Source organism: Elaeis guineensis, chromosome 15 (assembly GCF_000442705.2).
Source record: "Elaeis guineensis isolate ETL-2024a chromosome 15, EG11, whole genome shotgun sequence".
Lineage (NCBI taxonomy): Eukaryota > Viridiplantae > Streptophyta > Magnoliopsida > Arecales > Arecaceae > Elaeis > Elaeis guineensis.
In genome coordinates this window covers 58628789-58654187 of record NC_026007.2, presented here as the reverse complement: position 1 = coordinate 58654187, position 25399 = coordinate 58628789, and the positions used below count along the sequence as shown (strand labels likewise).

At 38.3% G+C, this 25399-nt stretch overlaps 1 protein-coding gene across 1 annotated transcript; it reads left to right on the top strand.

Annotated features, from left to right (window-relative positions):
• The first annotated feature begins 13603 nt into the window (after positions 1–13603).
• On the top strand, positions 13604–23583 carry LOC105032255 (uncharacterized). The gene is made up of 10 exons (XM_010906651.4): positions 13604–13828; positions 16452–16599; positions 19834–19905; positions 20766–20837; positions 22274–22345; positions 22420–22563; positions 22730–22810; positions 22898–23041; positions 23164–23235; positions 23321–23583. Exons 1-10 carry the CDS (start codon positions 13744–13746, stop codon positions 23409–23411), a joined length of 981 nt encoding a protein of 326 aa, XP_010904953.1. The 5' UTR covers positions 13604–13743; the 3' UTR covers positions 23412–23583.
• The last annotated feature ends 1816 nt before the right edge of the window (positions 23584–25399 follow it).

Sequence of the window (25399 nt, the reverse complement as noted above, 5' to 3'; positions counted from 1 at the left end):
TCTCTTTGATTAATGAGAAAGCCAAAAAACTTATCTAAGCCAACTTTGAAGACACATTTGTTAGAATTGAGCTTCATCTGTTCCAAATGCTTCCTTCAGGTTGGTAAAATGCCGATCTTCTTCAGTGCTCTTTACTATCATGTCATCAACATAAACCTTCATATTTTGATCAATTTGTTATTTAAAAATTTTATTAACGAGGTATTGGAATGTAGCACCTACATTTTTAAGATCAAAAGGTATCATTTTGTAATAATACAAATATCTTTCAGTGATAAAGATAGTATTTTCTTCATCTTCTGGAGCTATTTGGATCTAATTATAGCCTGAGAAAGTATCCACAAAGCTGAGGAGCTTGTGATCAAAGGTAGCAACTATGAGCTGATCAATTCTCGATAGAAAAAAATTATCCTTCGAGCAAGCTTTATTGAGATCTTTATAATTGATGCATATCCTCCATTTACCATTGGCTTTCTTGACTATAATAATATTAACTATCCATTTTGGATAATGAGCTTTCCTTATGAATTTTGCTTTTAAAAGCTTGTCAACTTCTTTATCGATGGCTTTTTGCCTTTTTGGGATGAAACTTCTTTTCTTCTATTGAACCAGCTTGAAATTCGGATCCATATTTAGTTTATGAATAATCGCATCGACAGGGATGCCAGACATATCAGAAGCTGATCAAGTAAAGATGTCAGTATTTGCTCGTAAAAACTTGATCATTCTCTTTTTTAAATCAGGCTTAAGGTTTACACCGATCTGGATCATTTTTTTTGAATCATCTCCTAAAGGAATGGCTTCAAGCTTTTCTACTGGTTCACCTCAGATTCTTTCAATCTCATCTAATGCATTCGATATGTCAACTGACACAGCTTCTGTCAGTTAGTTTATTTTAGCAAAAATCATAAAATATTATCGAGCCACCGTCTGGTCGTCACATATTTCACCAATGCCATTTTTAGTCAAAAAATGCACCAGCAAATGGTAAGTAGAGATAATGGCCTTGAGAGTATTAAGATCAGATCGATCGAGGATAGCATTATAAACAGATGGAACTCTAACTATCAAAAAAGTGAGCTACACCATTGACTACCTTGGTTTTTATCCCATTGTAATCGATAGAGTAATTTCTCCCTCAGCTGCCATCGAATTTTTTGAGAACCCAATGAGGGGAGTACTGATCCACTTGAGTTGTTTGATCAGGTTTATTTTTGAGAAAGCATCATAAAACAATACATCAGCAGAATTTTCATTATCAACAAGAAGTTATTTTACATCATATTTTGCTATCATTAAAGAGATGACGATAGCATCATTATGAGGGGTTTGAATCTCCTTTACATCATTTGTAGAAAAAAAAATAATGCCTTTAGTTTTCTACCTCTTGGGGAGTGGGTCATCAGTGGTAGGTAAGACGCCAAATATCATATTGATAACACCAGTAGTTGGTCGATTGTGATCATCAGAAATTTTTTCTACTGGAGGCCTGTATTCTCCAATTTTGACTGGTCTAACATATTTGCCAAGATAACTCCAATGCACCAAGATTTTTATCTCATCCCGTAGCTGCCTGCATTTCTCGATGTCATAGCCATGATCTCTATAGAAGTGGCAATACTTTCGCTTGTCTCTCTTCTCTGAAGGAGCCTTCAAGGGATCAGACCTTCAAAGATATCTTTTTCCTTCAATTTTCATCAGAACTAAGCTCGAGGAGTGGATAGATAGGCATAAGAATTAAAGCGCCGAGGTGGGCTTCCTGACCTCGAATTTTTTCGAGATCGATTTAAATTTTCAATCTGCTCATCATTCTCCCTCGACTGTTTTTTACTATTTTTATCCTTCTTTGCCTGTCTAAAGATAGTCTCCTCCTCCTCGACCTGGATGTACTTATGCATCCGATCAAGCATCTCATTGTAGGTATCCAAAAAGTTTTTATTCAGAGAAAAAATCAGATGGTTGCTCCGGAGTCCCCTCTTCAAAGTAGACATGGCAATAGATTCGTTAAAATTTTTTACTTTCAAGATGGCCGCATTGAAACGAGCCACATACTTCTAGAGATCTTCTCCTTCCTATTGCTGAACAGAGAAAAGACTATCCACATGTCTCAAATAAGATTTGCTAGTACCAAAATAAGTGATGAACAGTCTTTCAAGCTGCTCGAAAGAAGAGATGGATCATTGTGAGAGTTCGAAAAATAAACCCTCGCTGCCTTCTTGAGGGTTGCAAGAAAAATAATGCACAATAGAGCATCAGAAGCCCCTTGTAAAATTATGAGGGCCTATAACCCTCGATATGATCTATCGAATTAGTAGAGCCATCAAAAGACTCGATGGCGGGCATGTTGAACCGATTCAAAACTGTTTCACTCTAGATCTTGTGAGAGAATAGAGATTGAAGATTGAAACTATCTTTATTCTGAGATCGATCTCCTATCTGGAGCTCTATCAGATGCCTTTCAAGATCCAAGATCTTATGCTCCAGGTCGTCCTCTCTTTCAACTTTCAGAGTACTGAGGGCAAATTTGCTGTCCGCCTCATTAATGTGGTATTCATCTTGATGAGCTGGTTGAGGGCTATGTTGAAATAAAATATTTGAAGGAGTTTCTTTCGACGGTTGCTCCTTCTTTTGAAGCTGTTGAAAAACTGCTGTCAGAACTTGAACTTGCTGAACAAGGAGGCTGAATTGTTGAAGATCAATAGCAATTGGTTGCTCTAGTGGCACCTCAGGTGCTCATTCTTCTGGAGTGGAGGAAGAGGGGTGCTGAGCTCGTGCTTTAACTATCTTTTCCATAAAAAAAATTAGGGGCCCTCCTTCTAGCACCAATCTATTACTGTAGAGCTCAAAATCTAAAGTAGGATGAATCAACTTAAGTGAGATTGTGCTGGAATGATCCTTGCGATCTGGCAAAAACTCCTCCAATCTACAAAATCAATCAAAAAACTGGATGGAGATCCTCTAGTTCTTGATCCTCTGATGCTTAAGTCAGTTCGAGCCTTGAGAATATGAATGAAATAGAGTAGAAGAGCATGAGAGATTGAGTGAAACTGGAGGAGAACTGGGTGGAAGCCAAGTATGGCCTAATTTTCTATCGACAGAGTCTTTTTGATTTCAAAGAGCAGAACTTACCGATAAAAGATCTCTGACCCTCTATTTATAGGAAGATTGAAGAGGTCATTCCAGAATTGTTAGACTATTAGAGGAGTCTGTTAGACAGTTAGAGAGTCACCTATAAGTGAGCTGACGGACAGCTATGCATATGAGCTGGATATGAGAATATGGCCAGCTGTGGCTTGGTTGAGGAAACCACCGCGAGCGTTCACAGAACAATTAAGTCTATCACTATAATAGCTCACATCAATAGATGATCGAAGTAAAATAGAGATGTCATAACATTCATCCCGAATGAGGTACCGGGGTTCATGTCAATAAATATCTGATATAAACATTTCTTTGTTAGCTAAGACATCATCCGGACAGAATGCAAGGGCACCCTTTATTCAGATCGATAAAATATCGAGCTGAATCTGCTAATCGATAAATTAGTCTGCTGAGATCTGATGCTTTCAGATTGATATCTCTTTGATCTCGTATGATGATACCATATATCTTGAGGCTAGTTTAATGTACTAACACTTGTTTACTTTCTTTTTTTCTTTTCTTTTATTGTTGCAATCTGTTTATGCTCACAAAGAGTAAAGTATTTGTTAGAGACAAGAAAGGGCATAGATCCCTTCCGGTCCCAAATTTGCACCATAAGGTGCTATGTTATACGGATTGGATCCATATGTATTATTTTGGTTCCAACAATTCTCATAAAACTATTCACTTAAAGCTTCAAGCAACATCAACTTAATCTATCTTGGCTCTTCCATCACAACACCTCTATTCTCTCCTATCATAGTGCCTCTGTCCTCCCCCTCTTTATGTCCGAGCACTCCCTTACCACAAAAAAAAAAGTCTAAGCAAGACTCTTTTATAGTAAGAAAGATCGAGTGGATCCCAATCCCATCTTTCTCAATGAAAGTCTGAGTGGATCTTCTCACTTCTCTCCTCCTATTTGATCTCTCTCTCACAATATGGTGTTCATAGAGGAGGTGCTACAATCCTTCCACACCATCATTTGCCATGTTTACCACCATATCAACAAAGTTCGAGTCGGATGAGGTCTCCTCCCCCGCCGTTGCCGTGGCCATTGTCATCGCTTTATTCATTGTGGATCTACTTCCCATACATTGTGATCATAGAAATATGGCCCTTATGATTGGCCTTTAGTTTGAGATCTCAAACCGCTTCCTAATCGAAATGGAAGATTTGCTTTCAAAGCAGAGCATCCACTAGGAAGGTCACCTCCAGGCCAGTACCATCTGCGAATCAGAGCACCATTATGGAGTCGCCAAAGAAGTTTTGACGGAAGTCCGACGACTACGATGCACTGCTGCAGTAGAGCTTTGCTCATATATTGAAGAAGTTCCAAAAGAAGCCATTACCAAGTTCAGTGACCTAGAAGGCAACGAGAAGTCGGAAGGGCCCTAGTAGCTAATGGAACCATCAAAGGAGAACAACAATTTGATAGGTGCGGAATGTTGGATGAGTTGGGAAGGAGGAGGGAGAGGATGAGAGATGGCCGACGATGTGGGAGAAGTCTGCACCGGCATCATTGTAGGAGATGATGATGCGATCATCGGGATGGTGGAGAGGTGGCCAGTGAGGATAGGGAAGAGGAAGAGGGCGTGGGAGAGAGAGGAGCAGAGGGAATGGGATGGGGGGCTGGGGGAAGAAAGAGGTATTATGATGGAAGGAGATGGAAGAGGCTAGGATGGGCTAAGGTGACACCATTTGAAGCTTCAAGAGATTGGTCTTCTCAGAGCCATTGAATCCAAAATAATACACACAACATCCTACGGTGCAAATTTTGTGCCTTATAGGATCCAAACCTGACAAGAAATTGCATATGATAAGAGAAAAACTGACACTAATGGGAATGCTTGAATATCTAGCATGCTAGATAGAGGTTGCCAATTCTATTTTCTGCTGAAAAATTACAATCAATAGAGGACTGTATTAGTTGGTCGGAGTGCAGACCATGAGTCTCACTAGTACAAGAGTAACTATAATCAACCTGCAAGCAAGACATATGGTACCCCCCAATTTTTCTAGGTTCCAATTTCTTCCTTTACCTTTGTGTAATCCATGCATGTTTAGTTAAATTGATCAAGTTTAGGTTGGAGTTCAACCAAATACATAATATAATGATAGAGATCCCAAATATGATCATATAAGGCTGGATGAGGGCCTTTTCCCCTCCTTTATCAATTAAATTAATAATTATTCTTTTGCCATCCCTTTTAAAAAAATTATGATATTTTTGGATTCAATTAATTATTCAATGTAATTTACATACGATTTGTTTATATCAACTTTTATTTTTAATTAATTATTTAATATACTAATTTTATTATTTTATTATTTGCTTGCACATCATATAGGAGTGGATGGAGTGTCATACTTATTGTTAATTACTTTAAATAGTATGATACATATTATACTTCATCTTACTTATCCATATTTGACATTGTAAAAATCACTTCATTTGTTTATGTGACCGATGCATAGAGGCTTGACCAGCTATACTTAAAAAAAATTATATTCTACACCATATGCACTATATGGCCTTGTATCATATCAATATCCAAATATATTTTTATCAGTTCTGTTGCGGCCAACTCCCTATCACCGGTGAAGAGCACCTGCAAAACAATATCCTCACAAATCGGATTTGTGTTCAGCAGGAACCCTCCGATGCCTAAGTCAGAGAGAAAATTGATGAACAATAGATTTAAATGTTTAGAGTAGCAGAGCTTTAGCTCAAAATTATTTTTCTGGTACTATACCTTTATCCTCTTTTTATAGATAATTCTGATGTAACCGTCGAGCACGTGATTTCACTTTTTATGATGCTAAATTATCAGACCATAATTATGGAGTTAGTGGATCGTTAATTTTTACTAATTGCCATAATACGTAGTTGACAACCACTCATAATGATTAGGATATGTTGAGCAGATAGGGCGACTATATGTCGGTAATACTGATATGTCAGTAGAAGGTCCGAGTAACCATCGATAAGTAGTTCTAATATGCCAACGATCATAGGTCGGAGGTTGTTCAAGTCATCTGTTGTTCGATAATAGCCGACTATCGTTCGGTCAATCAATTGTGAGTTGGTGCAATACGTTCAGTCGGTCAATGTAGAGTCAAAGTCGGGGGTCGGTTGATTTGCTCCAATAGTTACCCCCCACTCCCAAGTTCAAGATGATCCGATATGCATATCATCATGTGATCTGTCACATTAGACGAAGGGAGTCATCATGTGTCACCTCGAACCTCGACTTGACTGCTAGTCTTTTTGGAGTACGAAAGTCAACCATTTTATCATTTCAGTAGCTACAGAATATCATTAAACTGTCATGTTGATAGGACAATCGTATCGGATATCCGTATCGGATGTCATTTCAGGAATATGATTCGGTGTCAGTTGGTACGATTCTGATAAGTAGATTTCATCCATGTGTCAGAACGACATTAGATCGGAGCTGCTCACACAGATGATGGTGAGGTGGCACGATCAGGAGCAGGTGCGTCAAACTGTCTGACCAATGGTCGGTTAGGATGCTACCACGTATCGTCATCTGATGAGACCCTGATTTGATCACTTTCATCCTGGCCGTTGGGGGATCCTATATATATTGGGTCACTTTCGACTAGCCTTTACTTTTCATTTTGTCTTTTCTACTGTAGAAACTCTGTCGAAGGATCGTCCCAGCGCTCGAAGACTTCTTTCTTTATCTTCTTCTTTGAATTTTAGGTTAAGTCTTTTTGTCTTTCCTTCTTGGGTCTTTTTTTTGTTCTCTTTAGTCTTCTTCTCTCATGGCTATGGCTTCTTCCTCTCGGGATAGTCGGTTGGAGAATCTGACTGACGACTCCCCGTCAGATCCGTAAGTGGAGTCTTCTTCACTTTCAGAACCAAACGTTGAGCAGCTCCAGGAGCAATTTCGCATCCTGGAGTAGTATCAACTCTTCGCACTTGGTGTCGACAGTCGGGTGAACTCTCCTCTTTCGGATCAGGTGGCTTTTTATATTGAAGATCTTCGGACGGATCTTCGATTTTTGATTCTGGAGTTTGTTCGAAATATTTTGAATTATTATGGTCTTTGTCCTACCCAGCTGGCACCAAATTCGGTCTGACTAATAATCAGCTTTGTTTTATTGTGTTGGTGACTACCGATTGAACCTCGTCCTTCCCTCTTTCGTGCCTTTTTTGTTCTCCGACCTCATCCAAAGGCGAAGGGTTAGTAGTTCTTCAACCTACGAAAAGGCCTTTCTTTCATTACCAATCTTTTATCGTCTATCCATAGATGGAAGAACCAATTCTTTTTTACTTCTTCCTTGCTTTCTTGGGGCTTTCCTTTATGCTGAGGCGATCCAAGGACCGACCCTAACAATAACAGTCGGGTGGAGGTCGGCAATCAAGAAGACTTCCATCAGTTGAAGGATATGACGATCCTACCACAGAGGGAGCTTATGATCGAACAGGCTCTCTACGATGCCAGCCTCAGTTCAGTCACCAACTTAGGTATAGTGTAGTCAGTCACTTTCATTTTTTATTTTTTTTTTGTTTGTTTCTGAATGGTACTGACTCATTCTGACTGTAGCCATACAGCCGAGGGTGCAAGTATCGAGGCCGACATCCATCAACATGCTGTTAAAAAGAGGGTAGCATTTGAGGCTGGACCTTCCCGACCACTGAAGAAAGGTCAGACTTCTGTTTCTACACCGACTAGGGAACCCGATGTACCATCTACATCGGTTCCTGAGTCGATTTTGATGCTGTCAGCCCCAACAGTGCTCCCCAACGTGCCGTCAACTGAAGAAGGGGTGGCAGGTGAAGATGGAGCTGCCACAGTACCATCGACAGCTCCATCGACTGAGGTTCGGGCAGAGATGGAGGCCGCGGTCAAACCCAAATAGTCAATGGCTATGCCAGTCGCTCCTCGAGCAGGGCTTTCTCAGGCGTAGTCAAGCTCCAATTTTCCTGCGTTCTCCAATGCGGGATTGCCGACAGAAGATCGGGAGAAGGCACCAACGGTTTCGACAGAGGATGCAGCATCGGAGGGTCACACGGTCCACTTCGACATCAGGGTGCCTGGAGATGAGTTGGCTTTGGCCAATCCGACATTGGCCAGGCGGCTCATCCAAGCCACTCTTCTCCTGATCGATCGGGAGAATAGAAGAAACCAGATAGTGGCCGAAATATTCTCATTCTTTTATCTGACGATACTTGGAGTAAGTTTCTTTTACTCTCTTTCCTCTTTTTTTTTGATCTAACTCATCTTCTGCTTGCAGTTAGTACATGATATGTTCGATCTGAAAGCCGGCTATGGGAAGGTTGCCGACTTCCATCGGACATGGATGAATAAGGTGGCGGCCGTCGATGCTGAGAAGGCAGCTACTCTCGAACAACTTCGGATGGCGGCCGAGTGGGAGGCAAAGCTTCAGGAAGAAGTCTCTCACTTGTCTGACGACCTTCAATCTTCTGGAGCCGAGCTTGAGTCGGCTCATCAAAACATCTTGACTCTTGAGTAAAAGATCAAGAATAAGAAACATTCCATCCACCAGCTTCGATGGGAAAGAGACGGATGTATCCTTGAGCTTGAAGCCGAACGTGGGCGACATCGGGCCAGCCTGAAAAGGTTGGCACTGACCGATGAGGAGTCATCTTCTGCGTGAGCTGATGTAGAGTTGGTAAGAGCGGAAGCAGAGTCGGTGAGGGAGGCCTTGGATCGGGCAATCAAAAATTTTAAGAATTCGAAAGAATTCAAAGAAGAGACCTCGAAGGCCGATTTTCCTTCTACTGCGTCAGGTATGAAGACGGTCGAGATGCGGTCGAAAAATTATATCCGAACCTTGACTTGAGCAGCGTCATTCCTCTAGTACCGGAAGATAGAGCTGCTGAAGAAGAAACCGCACTGATCAAAGCTGGAACACCGATCGTGCCAAAAGTTGTCTAAGTCTCTGATGCTACATCGGGGCAAAGAGATAAGGACGACGATGAATCATGAGCGGTGTAATATTTTTGTTTTTCTTTTTGTAATCAAATACTTGTAATTGGACTTCGATCTAATTTTGTAATCTCTTTTTGATAATGAATGGAAAGAATTTTTTTTTCTAAATATAAACTCTTTCTTTTGTATGTCTGTAATGTAGAGTAATTATTTAGCTATCAAACATCAATCGACGAACCGAACATTCAATAGTACTTGTAGGATCATCCGTTAGTCACATATTCATTTGACATACTTATAAGAATTAGGATAAACGATAATAAGTCGAATATCCTGCATTCAATTTTTAGTCAGGTTTGTACGTCAAGTCATCTGATAATCGGTGACAAGCCGAATATCCTTCGACTGACCATAGCTAAGTCGGTGTGATTTCAATTCGATCTTGATCGTATTGACATAATATTCTGCTTAGTTAGGACTAAGTCGGTATAATAGTCCTTCGACTATGATCAACTTTTACAGTGAAAAATCAAAAAATATTTGGTATCGAGACATAGTCGGTATTGTGGATTTTACAGTGAAAATTAGTATAATTGGTGTCAGTTTTTACAATAAAAAATTGAGGTAGATTCTGTACCGAGATATAGTTGGTAGTTTGGCTCTGATATTTTTCAGACCGAAAGGCATCACTTTATAACAATATATGCCTTTGTCGGTTACGAAGGCTGTGTGCTCCTCATTTTTAGGTGCCATTCAAATCTGATTGTATCCGATGAAGGTATCTATGAAGCTCAAGAGTCGGTAATTCGAAGTCGCATCAACTAGTTGATCAATCTTCGATAAAGAGAAATTATCCTTTGGACAAACTTCGTTCAGATTTATGTAGTCGATGCAGATTCTCTATTTTTATTGACTTTTTCATCATTACGATATTAGCGAGCTAATCGAGATAAGTAGCTTTCCTAATGAAGTCAGCTACGAGGAGCTTGTCAACTTCTTCGTTGATGACCTTCTGCCTTTCAGGAGCAAAAGGCCTTTTCTTTTATCTTACCGGCTTGACCTTTGGATCGATGTTGAGCCGATGAGTTATTACCTCCGAAAGAATATCTGACATGTTGGTAGCCGACCAAGCAAAAATATCAATGTTTGCTCTTAGTAGATTTATTAATTACTGTCGTTCCAGATCAGACAGCTGCGATCCAATTTAAACTGTCTTCTCAGGATCTTCTTCTTTTAATGAGATGGAAACTAATTGTTCAGCTGGTTCACCCCTCTCCTGATTCTTTCTTTGATCCAATTTATCGACAGATAGAGAGTCTTCAGATTTATTATTTTGTATGGAGACTAAGAAGCAGCATCGGGCGAGCTGTTGATCTCCACATATTTTTCCAACTTCATTTCTTGTCAGAAATCAAACTAGTAGATGGTATGTCGACACCACTACTTTTAAAGCATTAAGACTAGATCGTCCGAGTATGACATTATAAGTCGAAGAAACTCGAACAACCATGAATGTTACAAGAACAGTACTCTATTGTAGTTCAGTTTTTGCAATTAAGGAGAGAGAGATTTTTCCTTCTACAGTAACAGCATTCCTAGTGAAACTGACCAATGGCGTTGAAACTCTTCTGAGTCGATCAGTCGGTAATCACATTCGGAAGAAAGTCGAGTAAAATAAAATATCAGTCGAACTTTTATTATCTACAAGGATTCTCTTTACATCATAATTAGTTATTATTGCTGAAACAATAACAGCATCATCATGGAGAGTTTGAATTCTCTGAACATCTTCTTCTGAAAAAGTTATTACATTGTCGAGTCATCACCTCTTCGTCGACTCTTCTTCGAAAGTTGCCCCCCAGCTTGGTCGCCTAGAGATCATGTTGATCACCTCTGCAGTCGGCTGATTAATGATAATCTCCTCTGTTTGTGGCTGAAGTCGTCGATCAGCAGGAGGTTGAGTCAGTTGATCCCTTCGATATTTTTTGAGGTAGTCTCATCGGATCAGGACCTCTATCTCGTTCCTAAGCTAGATGCATTGTTCGGTATCATGACCGTGGTCACGATGGAACTGACAGTACTTCTTTCTGTCTCGACTCCTCGATGGTACTTTCATCGATGGAGGTTGTCGTAAATAGTTAGCTCCTTCGATCTTCATCAGGATCTGTGCATGAGGAACAAAAAGAGGAGTGTAGGAGTCATACCTACCATAACTCGACTTCAGACTCCTTCGTCGAGGTGAAGCTCGTTTATTGACAGTAGTCCGCTTGATTCGGTCGGAGCTTCATTTTTTTTTGTTTCTTCTTCTGACCTTTTCCACTTGTTTGGCATCAGTCAGAAGTAGCTTCATCTGTATGAATGTATTTGTACGTGCACTCTAGAAGTTCAACATAGGTCTGAGAAAGAGTTTTGTCAAGAGAATAAGTAAATCTGGATCCACTCAGATCCCTTTTTATGGCCGATATAGCCATATCTTCGTTGAGGTCCCTGACCTCAAGTGTGGCTTTATTAAAATGAGCCACAAAGTCTCTCAGTATCTCTATCTCACCTTGCTTAATTGAGAAGAGACTGTCGGATGTTCGTGACGGCCTTCAGCTTGTGCTAAAATGGATCACGAAAGAATATTCGAGCTACTCGAAAGAATTGATGCTTCCCGACTGGAGCTCGAAATATCAGGCTCGAGCAGCCTTCCGAAGAATCATCGGGAAGCCAATACATAAGAGGGTGTCGGTTGCCTCCTGGATCATCATGAGAGCTTTATAGCTTTCTAAGTAGTCGATGGGGTCGGTGGAGCCATCGTATGACTCCATCTGCGGCATCTTGAATCGAGAAAAAATTGATTCATCGAGGATGCGTCGAGAGAGAGGCTAGGCAGTATGGAAGTCGTAGTCGTTGGAAGACTTCCGACCTCCCACCTGAAAGTCGAGCTAGCTCACGATCAATTTTCTGAAACTTGCGTTCATAGTCGTCCAGCCGCCGCTGCTGAGAAACTCCGAGGGTGGAACCCTTGAAAGAGCTCGAAGGGGAGGCAGAAGGTGTCCGTGGCTATTTTCCCTTCTTAATACTATGTAAATGGGAAAGAGAGGGGGAACGCCATGAATGATGGGTGGCACGGTGAGAGTGTCGAGATTGCGGTTGTCCGTCTCGATGGGAGCATCAAGATGATCGTTTCGGAGAAGAGGAAGGTGATCGTTGCAGAGGATGACGGCTGTGCCTGGATGGCACCGACTGTGCCACCGGTTGCTCCGTTAGCGGCTGCTGCTGCTGCTGGATTTGTTGCTGTTGGAGGCTTTTGACTGTCTCTGTCAAAATGTTCATCTGCTGCATGAGTGCAGTGATCTGAGCATTTGTGGTGACCACAGGATGCGAGAAACTGGGCTCTGCTACTGGAGGTGGGGGAGGAGCATCTTCTCAGCAGGAAGAGTGTCTCGCCGATCCGGTTGAATGTTGGGTTCTGATTTTCGGCATGGTTGACTGTAGTCTTCCCCTTCTTGGTGCATCAATCTGTTGCGGCCAACTCCGTGTCGTCTGTCGTCTGTGAAAAGCACCTGAAAAATAACATCCTCACAGACCGAATTTGTGTCCAACGGAGATCCTCCGATGCCTAAGTCAGAGAGAGAATTGGTGAATAGTAGATTTGAATGTTTAGAGTAGCAGAGCTTTGGCCCAGAATTGCCTTTCCGGTGCTGTTTCCTTACCCTCTTTTTATAGATAATTCTGATGTAACCGTTGAGCACGTGGTCCTACTTTTTATGATGCTAAATTATCGGACCATAATTATGAAGTTAGTGGATCGTTAATTTCACTAATTACCGTGACATATAGTTGACAACCGTTCATAACGGTTAGGATATGTTGAGCAGATAGGCCGACTATATGTCGGTAATATTGATATGTCGGTAGAAGGTCCGAGCGACTATCGGTAAGTAGTTCTGATATGCCAACGATCATAGGTCGGAGGTTGTTCAAGTCATTTATTGTTCGATAATAGTCGACTATCGTTCGGTCAACCGATCGTGAGTCGGTGCAATATGTTCAGTCAGTCGATGTAGAGTCGGAGTCAGGGGTCGGTTGATTTGTCCCAATAAATTCTATTTATCAGGCGCTTGTTCAGCGATTGACGCATAAATAATACATCTTGGTGATTGACATGGTGCACAACCACATTGATGCATACATGAAAGCTAGGGTGCATGTAGTCCTTATTAATTTAATGAGATTTTTTTTTAAGATACCAAATTTTATTTAGTTTATATAATTGCACTCCTCTTTCTAAATTTTTCACCCCTACGAGGCTAAAAGGTGATGTAGTTGGTGTCGGTAGCTCACAGCCGACTTTCAGGTAGAGTTTGGCCGATTTCCATAGTTGTCAGTGCAATGCACGTGAGATAAGGCACGGATGGCTGCGATACATCTGAATTAGAGAATTCTTCTATTTTAATGGCTGTGATTCCTCGCCTAGCCCCAGTCGCAAGCAATGAACTTAGTGGATTTAGAGCTAAACCAGTAGAAATTGGAGGTCTACAAACTATAATTGACCAGAGATTAATTTAATTAATTAATTATCCTCCCACTAACTCGTGCTCTTCTTCGCTGCTCGCATCGCTAAAAATGGGGTTTCTGGAACGCGGCAACGCGAGGTGATCTCTACGCCCTCGCTTTCGGATCGAGATCTCCGATGGGGAGCTCGTCGACCTTGGTTTCGATCTGCTGCTTTCTTCTTCTCCTCGGTCCCACCTGCTGTAAAACCGTGAAGAGAGACGGTACTTCTTTCCTCCACTCCAATCTCTAAATCGTTCTGAGATTAAGGTTGCGTTACTTTGTCTGGATCATGTAATTTTGTACTGAAATGGGAAGATTTTCTTTGGATACTGTCGGATTTTAGAAATATGTAGTTTTTCTTTAATCTTTTGTTCATGTTAGTGAGATGGAGTACATTAGTGTGAAATTGGATTTGAGGTTTTCCTTGGTAGTGAACCTCATTTTAGTTTATTATTTATGAATAATTTTAACCGAATCTGAACTTTATTCTTCTGTTTAGTAGATATAGATTGCTCGCTTTAGATCAGGCTGCAGTTTTTGCTGTAAATTCTTCGTCAATTTTTAATGGGAAAAATAAAATTTTGTTGTTACTATTTCTATTTCTGTGGGCTAAAGTGGCGATGAGATTTGATGTTTGCTCATCATTGGGAAATTTAGTTGACTTCACAAGCTGCAGTTTAATAAACAAACGTCACTTTTCCCCCAGAAATTCAACATTTTGTGTTATCTGTTATCTACATCAGAAAATATTTTCTGAATTGCTGTCTGAATGCTAGGCTTTCGTGGAGGGTCAGTGTAGTCTAGGATTGCACCTCGATTTAGTTGATTTACTGAAACTTATCTCGGTACTTTTGGATGACTGCTGCCTCTACAACATGGTTTCTTTGTCCAGTCATCCAGTGTATGCTCGATCCTTTCCTTTAATTCAGAGAAAGTTGTAAGCTGACCTTTTAGCAGGAAGTTTGAGATGTGGTACCAGTTTTTTCCCCCTGACAAGCCCTTGACATGACAAAATATCCAACTGGGAGGATAAATTCTTAGAAGAAATGGGATCCTTTTTGTTGAGAACATGGTTATTTGAAGGCTTAAGTGACAAGATATTACCTTGAGGACAGGGAAATGCCTAGTCATGTAGGGGTAGCAATTTACACTTCCTTCTCAGGTACTTAACCCTATCCGACCCTAATGAGGTGGGTTTTACCTGACCTATTTAGACTTATGGGTGGGGATGAGTATTTTAGTAAAACCCATTGCATGATTGGGGCAGCGGCAGGTGATGGTATGCTTGCCCTGAACCTGACCCAGTGTATTTACTAACATAACCTTTTTAGTTGTTCACTTTTGTTTGTTTAAGGCATCTTTGATTTTCTAAAGAACAATATTTCTATCTGTTATTCATGTTATTGTGGAACTTTTGGTTTGTTAAAATTCTATATGTTAGAATCTTTATTATATTCTTTTTTTTTTTGTATACTGAAAAATAAAAAGAGATGATTTTTGTAGTTTATGACCCGATCCATCCTAGGACGCGCTATCTAACTCTAGGCATTGTAGGGTGGAATGGGTTCAGGGATTTAAGTATACCCACAGGATCGGTATGTGTCTCCCATTGTAGGGCGGGTGAAGATAATGGCATATTGGCCCTTTTGCCATCCTTACTAGAGTAGTTGTAATATAGTTACCACACTTCTGTTTGTCTGTTATCATTGCAAAAGCTTAATCTTGACCTTATCATATTTCTAGAATATATTGTTGTGAAGGAATACTAACTAAGATGAAGAGGAAAGAGGAAAGTTGAGGTAATTCCTCTTAACCATGGGTCTTTTATAGATTTAAAACCCGAGGTGGTGAAGGAGGCTGGTTTGTAGTAGGACCACCCGTACTTGCAAAGTGACAATGTGGTCTTTGTGCTTTATCATGGGGATCATCTTCTTAAATTGACATGTCATCAACTTTCTTGATGGTCCACTTAGAATCATATTTCCTAAATCACTCAAAGTGTATCAAGATTAGTAGGGCACTGTAATATGCATCTTTCATCTCATATGTCAAGATTGATGTGGGGTAATTTCAGCACAGTGCCAGATAATGTAGCCCTCGTTGCATCTGACAACCAGCGATGTTGCTGGTTTCACCATGTCACCATTTCCTCCATGTACCACCTCAGATGTTGTTACACCATGACATCAGCAATAACCAAATGGATGGTGTTATATATTTGTGTCCTGTTATTTTACTTCTGTGTCTAAATTCTGGACAAAAGGAACCCATAGGTTACTATGCTATAATTTTTAGCCTTTCTTATATGTCTCTCTTCTCCTTTTTGAAATTTGTCCACAAAAATATGGTCTATCTAAACTCTAAAGTATGCTATTCACCATGACACCACCAATAACCAAATGGAAGGCGTTATTTATTTGTGTCCTCTTAATTTACCTCTGTGTCTAAGTTCTGGACAACAAGGAAGCCACAGGTCACTTTGCTTTATGTTTTCTCCTTTCTTATATATCTCTCTTCTCCTTTCTCGAATTTGACCACAAAAATATGGTCTATCTAAAGTATGTCATTCATTAGAAATGGACACCTCATACTAGTTGATGATAATACTGTTACTGTGAACTAAACTTCATATATCTCAAAATTACCTTAATTAGATATATGGAAAACTTATATTACTTAACTAGATTAGAATTCTTGCCGACGATGCATTGTATTATCATTGTTGAATTCATAATGCCTTGTTATTATTGTAGTATAATAAGGAGATTCATATATTTGATCTTAATTAAGGATGGAAGACCTTCTTGTGCTCTCTTATAGGCTTAAAAGTTGGCTTTCTTGCAGTAAAAGCATTAAATGAAATCAAGGCTTCACTTGGATGGAGAGTGGTTTATGCTTGGGTTGGAGATGATCCTTGTGGAGATGGTGACCTTCCCCCTTGGTCTGGTGTTACATGTTCTCAACAGGGAGATTACAGGGTTGTGACCGAATTGTAAGAAAGCAATCTATTCTCTTCCATCCTTTGCTTGTTCTCTCATTGGTGTGTTGTCATTAGTTTGTAGTGCCCAGAGTTTCAGAGTCATTAGTTTTATTGATATCAGCCAATGCCAGTACTAAATTTGTCATATTAAAGGAGATGTATCGTAGAATTCATCTTATACTTAGATGAAATAGAAAAATAAAATAGTGCATTATTGAAGAAACAGTAAAAGGCACTTCTTATTAAGACATATGGAAGAATGAATTTTTAATTTCATATGATCTTTTATTTTATATCTCATGTAGCTGCTAATATAGGAGCCACAACGAAAAGCCCTCAATAGCCCAGTTTACATCCTTTGATCTTTCAAAGTAGATCATATATGAACGTGAAGTTGAGCAATTTGTAAAAGATACCTTCCCTTTGTGGGAACTTCTGAACTAAAACTTATAAGGCAAAGCAAGGCTTTTAGCTATGTGTTGAGCATTCAAACAAATATGGTTCAGGGAAGTTAATTTGCAATATTAAACATAAAATGTAATAATTAATTTATAGTGTGAATAATGTGCTGTTCAGATATTTACTTGATATAAGAAGGATATGACTGATATAACTAGAAAATGGTTCTAATGGTACCCTCAAACAATTACAGATATTTACTTGATATAAGAAAGATATGAAGATATGATTGTGCAGATTGATATTCAAATACAGGATTATATTCTGGGGTATGTATTTCTCTATACCAAGGAGTGACATATTGCTACTATGGTTATCCTCGCTAGGTGTTTGCACAAACCACATACTGCAGTGTGTTGGCATTCAGCATGCATCATGAACATGACATGTAAGATTACCATTTGGTATGCAGCTGATACACTAACATGCCAATACCTTTTTTTTTCTTCTAGCGCCCCCTCCCACCCCCCCACTCTTCCCCAACCCTCACACCCCCGCCGTGCCACCGACCCCCCCCCCCGCTCCCCCCCCGGGGTGGCATATAGGATTAATTTGCTTACAACTAGGATATACTTATGTTTTTAGCACTCAAATATGTTTTCAACAATTCCAAACCAACATACAATTTTAAATCTTATGAAAGACATGTGATTTATGGATGAACTTGTCATATATCCACCTAAACGAAAGAAGAGGCTCTTAGAGTGGTTTACTAGATTTGCAAGATTAAAGCAAAGTAATCTAATTTATTTAAATGATTTTTCATTTTTGGTTAGCATTGAATTTTTCTTGGAGTAGATACTTTAAGTAACTTTGAAAAATTTTACTCGATTCAACTAACCCAAACTAGTTGGGGTCAGATACATGAATCCTTTTCCTCCATTACCCTCTGTTTAAGCCCACAATTTCTATAAAATGTAGAGATATCAAAACTTCCCATACTACTTCATCCCATGTGCTTTTCGGCCTACATCTATCCTCCTTCCTTTTCTACACGTATCGAATCATGTTATACTGGTGCATCTGTCAACCTATATTATACATGTTCCAACCATGTAACCTGTCCTCTAAATTTGTCCTCAATTGGTGTTACCTCTATCTTTTTACGAGTGACTTCATCTCTTATTTTATCTTTCCTTGTATTACTACATATCAATTTCAACATTTTTATTTTAGCCACACCTCATCATGTGCACATGGTTTTAACTGCCCAGCATTTTGTACCATAAAGCATAGCTGGTCATCCTTCAAAATTTTTCCTTATACTTGGTAGGTATTCTATGATCACATAATATCCCAGTTGTACCTCTCCACTTATCCTAGCTTCATTAATCCCATGGATAACATCCTTTTTAAGCTTGTCTTTCTTATAAATAAACAATCATAAATACCAAAATAATCATACTAAAGAACTTCATGATCCTCATTTTTCATACTATCTTCATTGCTATTTCTAATTTCATTAAAATTACATTCTCTGTGTTCCATCTTGAACCTAAAACCCTTAGATTCCAAGTCACTCCTCCATAATTTCAACTTACAATCAACTCCGGCCTTAGTTTCATCCACTAAGATTGTACCATTCACATATAACATGTATAGAGGAATATTGTCCTGAATATGCTTTGCAAGTTCATTCATAACTAGTGCAAAAAGGTAAGGACTTAGAGCATATCCTATGAAATCCCTATAGAGGAGGATGTTTGGGGAAGATTGATGACTAGTGTAAAACTATAGTCACATCCTATGAATATGAATATGTATAAGAGAACTTTTGAAAAGTGTCCAATCTAAAACATCGTTCAATGTTGCTAACATGCATTTCCTTTAGAAAGATGAGATCCAATGCTATTGCCTATTATGTACATAAATATCATGAGTCGTAGTACTAAAGTCCATATTTGTCATAATAGAATAACTTTATTTTATTCAACTTGTTATTGGTTATCTGACATTTTAATGTATGCACAATTCTTGTTTTCGTATCAGAATGTTAAACTGCTTATTTAACCTATTGATAAGCCTAAGCATCATAAAAGGAAGCTGAAAATCTTGATGAAAGTCTTACATCTGTAGTTCAATTTATGTACGTTTGGTTAATAGTAGCTTGTATGTGCTAGAAGTCTATTGATGATCTTAGACACCTAAATATACCATATTTTCTTTCATGCCCATATTTAGCATCTCTGCTGCAATCAATGCATGTATCAGTGTCGGTATACCTAAAAGCAATGTGTTCTTATGCACACTCACATGCATAGGACATGTTCTTGGTCTGGTATGCCATAGGAAGAATGAAAATGTACTCCATTATTGCCTGGTATATATTAGCCATGCTTTGAAATGAGTATATTGCTGATATAGCAATTCCAAGAGCATCTTTTGCATGATAGTATTGCATCACTTAGAAGTTTTCGGTTTGAATTACATATTTGATTTAAGATTTTATATGTCATTGTTGACTGGCAGCTTTGGTCATTGTAGCATCATAGAAATAATTTATCATGATAAGAGATCACTGGTTGCCTCTCCTTTCTGCATGTGCATAATCTTAGCATTGGAGAATGTTGGCAATTAATTCTCCTGCTGAGAATTGATAGCTGAAATGTTGCTTTGGATGTGAATTTTCTTTTAAACTTCCCCCTTAGAGAACTTCACCTTTCTAAAAAGGATATTGGTTTCAAATTTGAGGATATAGATATTGATCGAGAAAGTAGAAGTGATGATCATGTTGAACTTCCCTTTTAATATATAACTTATATTATAATGATCCTATTTCACTTGCAGGGAAGTGTATGCAGTATCAATTGTTGGTCCTTTTCCTACTGCTGTGACAAATCTACTGGATCTGACGAGGCTGTAAGAATTCTCTCCTCTTGTCATCAAAGTCATGTTCATGAAATCTCCAAATCCTAAGCCTGTTATCTAATGATGACTCTTTGTTTGTAATGCTTTGCTAGACTCTGTGTTTCAATAAGATAAATACTTGCATTGTGCAAATTCACATTGAATGTATGCTTGATCCTTGGAGCTTTGATAAGTCAATTCTGCAGTTGAACATAGAAAAATAATTTTATTGATGTCTGTCTGTTGTCCTAGACTCCTAGTTATCTATAGCAGTTTCTGCATCAGCTTGGGCCTATCACCAATGGTAATTTGATTTTGAAATAACCACAGGCATAGCATGTTTAGACAGCTTAGTGAATCAGTCTACAATGAAACAGTGACAAGCATAAACATGCTCATGTTGTATTATAGATCTGAAGCCATGGATTTTCGGTATTTGCTTGTTTCTATGAATTTGGATGGCTTGTACTGCTGACATCTGATACTCTTCAATTGTATGTTGAAAATTTGTTAATCTCTTCAAATGCTAAGCTCAATCATGTGGGGTTGTTGAAGTCTAATAGATGAACACAAATGTAATTGCTATGCTACCAATATATTCAATATATCAAATGTTTTATTCTTAGTCATTTAAGATGAGTCATTGTGGTTCTCTAGGCATATGAGATTTCCCTCCTTTGATGGGGTAAAAGAATGGTGGAGCATGTCTGAATTGTTTATGGGCCTGATGGGCATAATCAATTTATACTAGCACAACAAATTCACCTCTGGATGGTTCCTGTGGAAGCATGTTTATCTATATTCTTTTTTTCAATTCAAATTCTGTGTAACTATGCATTGCAGCTGCACAACTTGACATCTTCAAACTACAGGGATCTCCATAATAACAAGTTGACTGGGCCCATTCCTCCTCAAATCGGGCGGCTGAAACACCTCAAGATATTGTATGCTTCTTCAGATTTTCTTGGCTAATATTCACATTTTGCATTATTTTATTTTCTATGTGCTATACTTCTACATTCAAATATTTGAGAATTTTCTCATGTTATTTCATTAACCTTAAACACATTATACAGATTTTGTCTTTAACATCTTCCATTATATAAATACTAATACAGGTTGCAGGATTTTCAGTTAAAGACTATTTTTCATGAAAAATTATAGTCAGTTATTATCTTTGGTGCTTATTTTTAGGATACCCTTTTTTTATGGAGTTATCAATTTTGATGAAACATCGCCAGCAATGTTATAGCAAAATTAATGAAATACAAGATGTTTCCATCTGTTTCAGATTTGGCTTTATGATTTGTTCATAATTATTTGTTTCCACATGATATTGATGCTACAATAGTGAAAGTATGATGTTAAAGCCGAAGCAGTTGTTCATCTGAAATCTTCTCTGCAATCTTTTGTTGCTCGCTTCAATTCTTTCTTCACTTTGATAGCTAACAACATGCTGATGTATTAATTTCATGAAAGTAACCTGGCTAATACTTACCACCATTTTCAAGAATTCTAATATAAATCGTAAGAGAAATCCACTGTTGAAAACTATTTGGACTTGGACTTTTTTCTTGCTATATTGGCATGGAAACTATCTCTAGGCTAGAAAAAGCAATGAAGTATGAACACAAGTAGGAGCAGTCAGTGGTGAAAAAAATGGTTAGAAAGAATATCAAGCCGATAGGCTTTTTATGAATGTATTGAGTAGATTGATTTGGTTCTTTCCTTCCACTAAAATTGAGAAATATAGCCTTGCAACTAACAAGTCTCGGAGTTTACTGGTCTTTTCAACTGGATGTTAGCCAGAATATATTATTGGTAGACAGCCAAATCCCATATCCATGTTTCCGGTTAATAAGTTACATGACATGGAAATGCATCTTGCAAACCAGCTAGTCCAAAAATTTCTAATTAGAATGTAAAAAAATTGTTCATCACCCTTAGTATTTTTGAAAATTTTATTTCATAATTTCCACATGATCTTCTTAAACTATCAGTATTTGATTTGAATCATAATTCCCATTGAAAGTTAATTGTGTAATGCATGCAATGTAGGGCAATCAAGTCTGTGAGTCCAACTGCTCAGATTACCATCAGGCTCTATGTCAAATAAAAAAGTCAGCCTTTGACACATGTTTTTATATTCACATTTCTGTGTTGTAATATAAATTACACTTGCACAATTTTATTTTTTTATGCAAGAAATAACTATACCTGCCTTGTTAAATATTATTGTTATTGTGATTAAGAAAAGCCAATGTAAATAGACATGTTGTTATCTAAGCAATTAATAATATCTTTTTTGAAAGGAAGCAACTACTATCTAAGCAAGTAATAAACTCTTTTCTGCAATATTGTTTTATTGTGTGCTTCTCAGGAACCTGAGATGGAATAAGCTACAAGATGTTCTTCCTCCTGAAATTGGTGAACTAAAGAAACTAACACACTTGTAAGCATGCTAGAGATTCCCATTCCTTGGACTTAGTTTCCTTCTTTGAGGTTTGTTATATGATATTTCTGCAGGTACCTGAGCTTCAATAATTTTAAAGGTGAAATTCCTGTAGAGCTTGCAAACTTACCAGAACTTCGTTATCTCTATCTTCATGAGAACCGTTTTACTGGAAGAATTCCTCCAGAGTTGGGAAGTCTCAAAAACCTACGCCACCTGTAACTCTCTCTCTCTCTCTCTCTCTCTCATATGACCCTCTGAAAGTATCAGTCACTGATCTGAAGTTCTGACTAACCACAGATTCCTTGATTCTTCCCTCTTTATTATTCTCTAACAATATTATGCTGGCAAACTATTATAATTTGCTAACCGTTTAATCATCAGTGATGTGGGTAACAACCACTTAACAGGAACATTAAGAGACCTCATCCGCAACGGGGATTGCTTTCCATCCCTCCGCAACTTGTAAGTGGATGTCTCTTAATGTTTAATATTATCATGATTTCTTTTGAGTTTATGTCTTCTTCCTAAATATGAAACTCTGATATGTAGATACCTGAACAATAACCAATTGAGTGGTGGATTGCCGGATCAGCTTGCAAATTTGACCAACCTGGAAATTTTGTACCTATCATACAACAAGATGACTGGACCAGTAACTCCAAAGCTTGTTGATATTCCAAGATTGACATATTTGTGAGTCTGCCATCTGAACTTTAAATTAGGAACTTCTAGTCCAATCTGGGTTAAAGGAAATCTTTGATAGCTCCCTCCTCATTGGGCACTCATCTGTATCTTGTTTTTAAACATTTTATCAGGTACTTGGACCACAATGCATTCACGGGGAGGATCCCTGTTGGGTTGTATAAGCACCCCTTCCTGAAAGAGCTGTGAGCTTCTTAGTGTCTTGGGTTTCTCGTGCTGTATGTATTGTATGATGCAATGAATTTTTTCTCAGAAGTAAATTTGATGCAGGTACATTGAAGGTAACCAGTTCAAGCCTGGGGCAAAGCCAAAGGGCGCTCATAAGGTTCTTGAAGTCGCTGACACCGAGTTTGTGTTCTAATGAACCCCACATAATCCTTTATTTCTTGAGGGATTATCACTACTATTTTGCCGGAGCCCTGCAAACTGTGTATATGGTTAGCTATGTTTTGTAGTATATAGCCAAATAAATCTGATATTCAATAGAGAGTTATTATGTTCAAGGAGCATGCAACTTTTATGAGTGGTCTGCAGATTGCCAATTCCAATTGATATTTTGTGCTTGATTACACTGAATCCTAAATAATTCATGTCAAAAAAGAGCCTGCCCGGATAAGACTGGTTACTAGGCTAAGCCTTCTATCAGTAAATTTATACAAGGGAGAAACCAGGAAGAAAGGAAAAATGCAGGATAATATGAAGATTATATTTTCACTCGAGCTTGTGGTATGTTCATCAGATGCTGTCTTTAGACATTAATCCTGTTCCCATTTATGCATTTTCAGCAATTTTATCTCAAGAGTTTCTTTTTGTCCTTCCCGCGAATAGAGAGAGGAGAGAAAAAGGAAGACAGTCTGTAGCATAAAGCATAATAACATTACAGGTTGTAAAAAAGATCTTGTATATCAGAAGAGAACCGATGTGTATATAATCAAATTTGTGTTGTAATTATTATCAAGTTGGAAGGAAAAAAAAAAACCAAAATCTTTTTAATCAAATTTGCTTAGGAAAGGGGGGTTCTAGAAGCATCAGGCTCTCCAATGACTGGTTTGTCCTAGGTAATAAAAAGCAAATACTAAGGCTTTCTAAGTTTTGGTATGATGTGAGATAGTTAACTTGTTGAGGTTCTATTTCAAGCATGGTTATCGTTCTTTTTCTCCCTTTTTTAACGCCCCTTCCCCCCTTCTTTTGTAATTATTTCTTCTCTTAATGAATTCTGGTGGTATATCTTTCGCTTTTGTTTGTGTAGTAGTGGGAATAAAAGTAGCAGCAGTAACAACAAGAACAACAACAATAATAAGATTGTTAAGCCATGTTTTTGGTTTTTCATGCTATCTATTTCTAATAGCAAAGGAAGAAGGAGATGGAATATGGATCACAACATTAGGCCATAAACATTGTAAGTATTAAGTATTTGGGATGTAAGTATTAAATTGTCTTTTAGGATAGACATGAAGCTACGGGTGGGAACGAAATGGATATGTGCTCCTGTTTTCATGACAAACATATGACAATGGTGATAGCAAAGAGTGCAATACATGTCTGCTTAGTCTATGTTCAGATACTTAATATCTAACTAGGGATAGACAGATTTAAGCATTTAAAACAACCCCAAACCAGCTAACTAGTAGTTAAAGTTATTTTCAATTTGGTTGATATTCCTGCAGTGAAAACTTTATTGGAGAAGTAAAAATGTAAAGAGAGAGAAGAGAAAGCTTTTGTGGTATTTTTTCTTCCTACTTCATGAAATAAAGTTAACCAGACTAAGTGACTTTTAGAAGATTAACGGAATAACTTTAACCCTCACTTTTTGGCATGTGTTTGGGATCTTAAATTGTGAACTCAACCTTAACCAATAAATAACAAGTATCTAAATAAAACTTAAAGAAAACATGGCTTTGGATAATATACAAATCATTATTGCAATGCAAGCATATTTTTCCTTCCTTCCAAATGTGTTGTATGAGATTGCTCTTCGACTTACTTTAAACACATTTATCATGAGGCCAGTAGTATGGCAAATTGGATGGCCACCTTTGTGGTTGAGTACTTTGGAGGAGTTGTGTAGACTAAGCCAGCTAAAGTGCCGCATGTACTCCATGATATTCCTCTGTTCAATTTTTTGGTTGTATTCATACCCTGAATGTATGAGTACTCTACTTTACCAAAAAAAAAAAAATGTTGTATGAGGGCTTCATAAGCAAGCAACACCAATGATAGACATCCAGCGCAATATTAAAAGAATGTACTACTCCCTTACATTTCTCACAATAAAAGATGAATTTAATAATTTTGTGAATGCCATTATCTTGTAGTGGCTCAAATATTTAAATTCTTGTTCATAAGTTG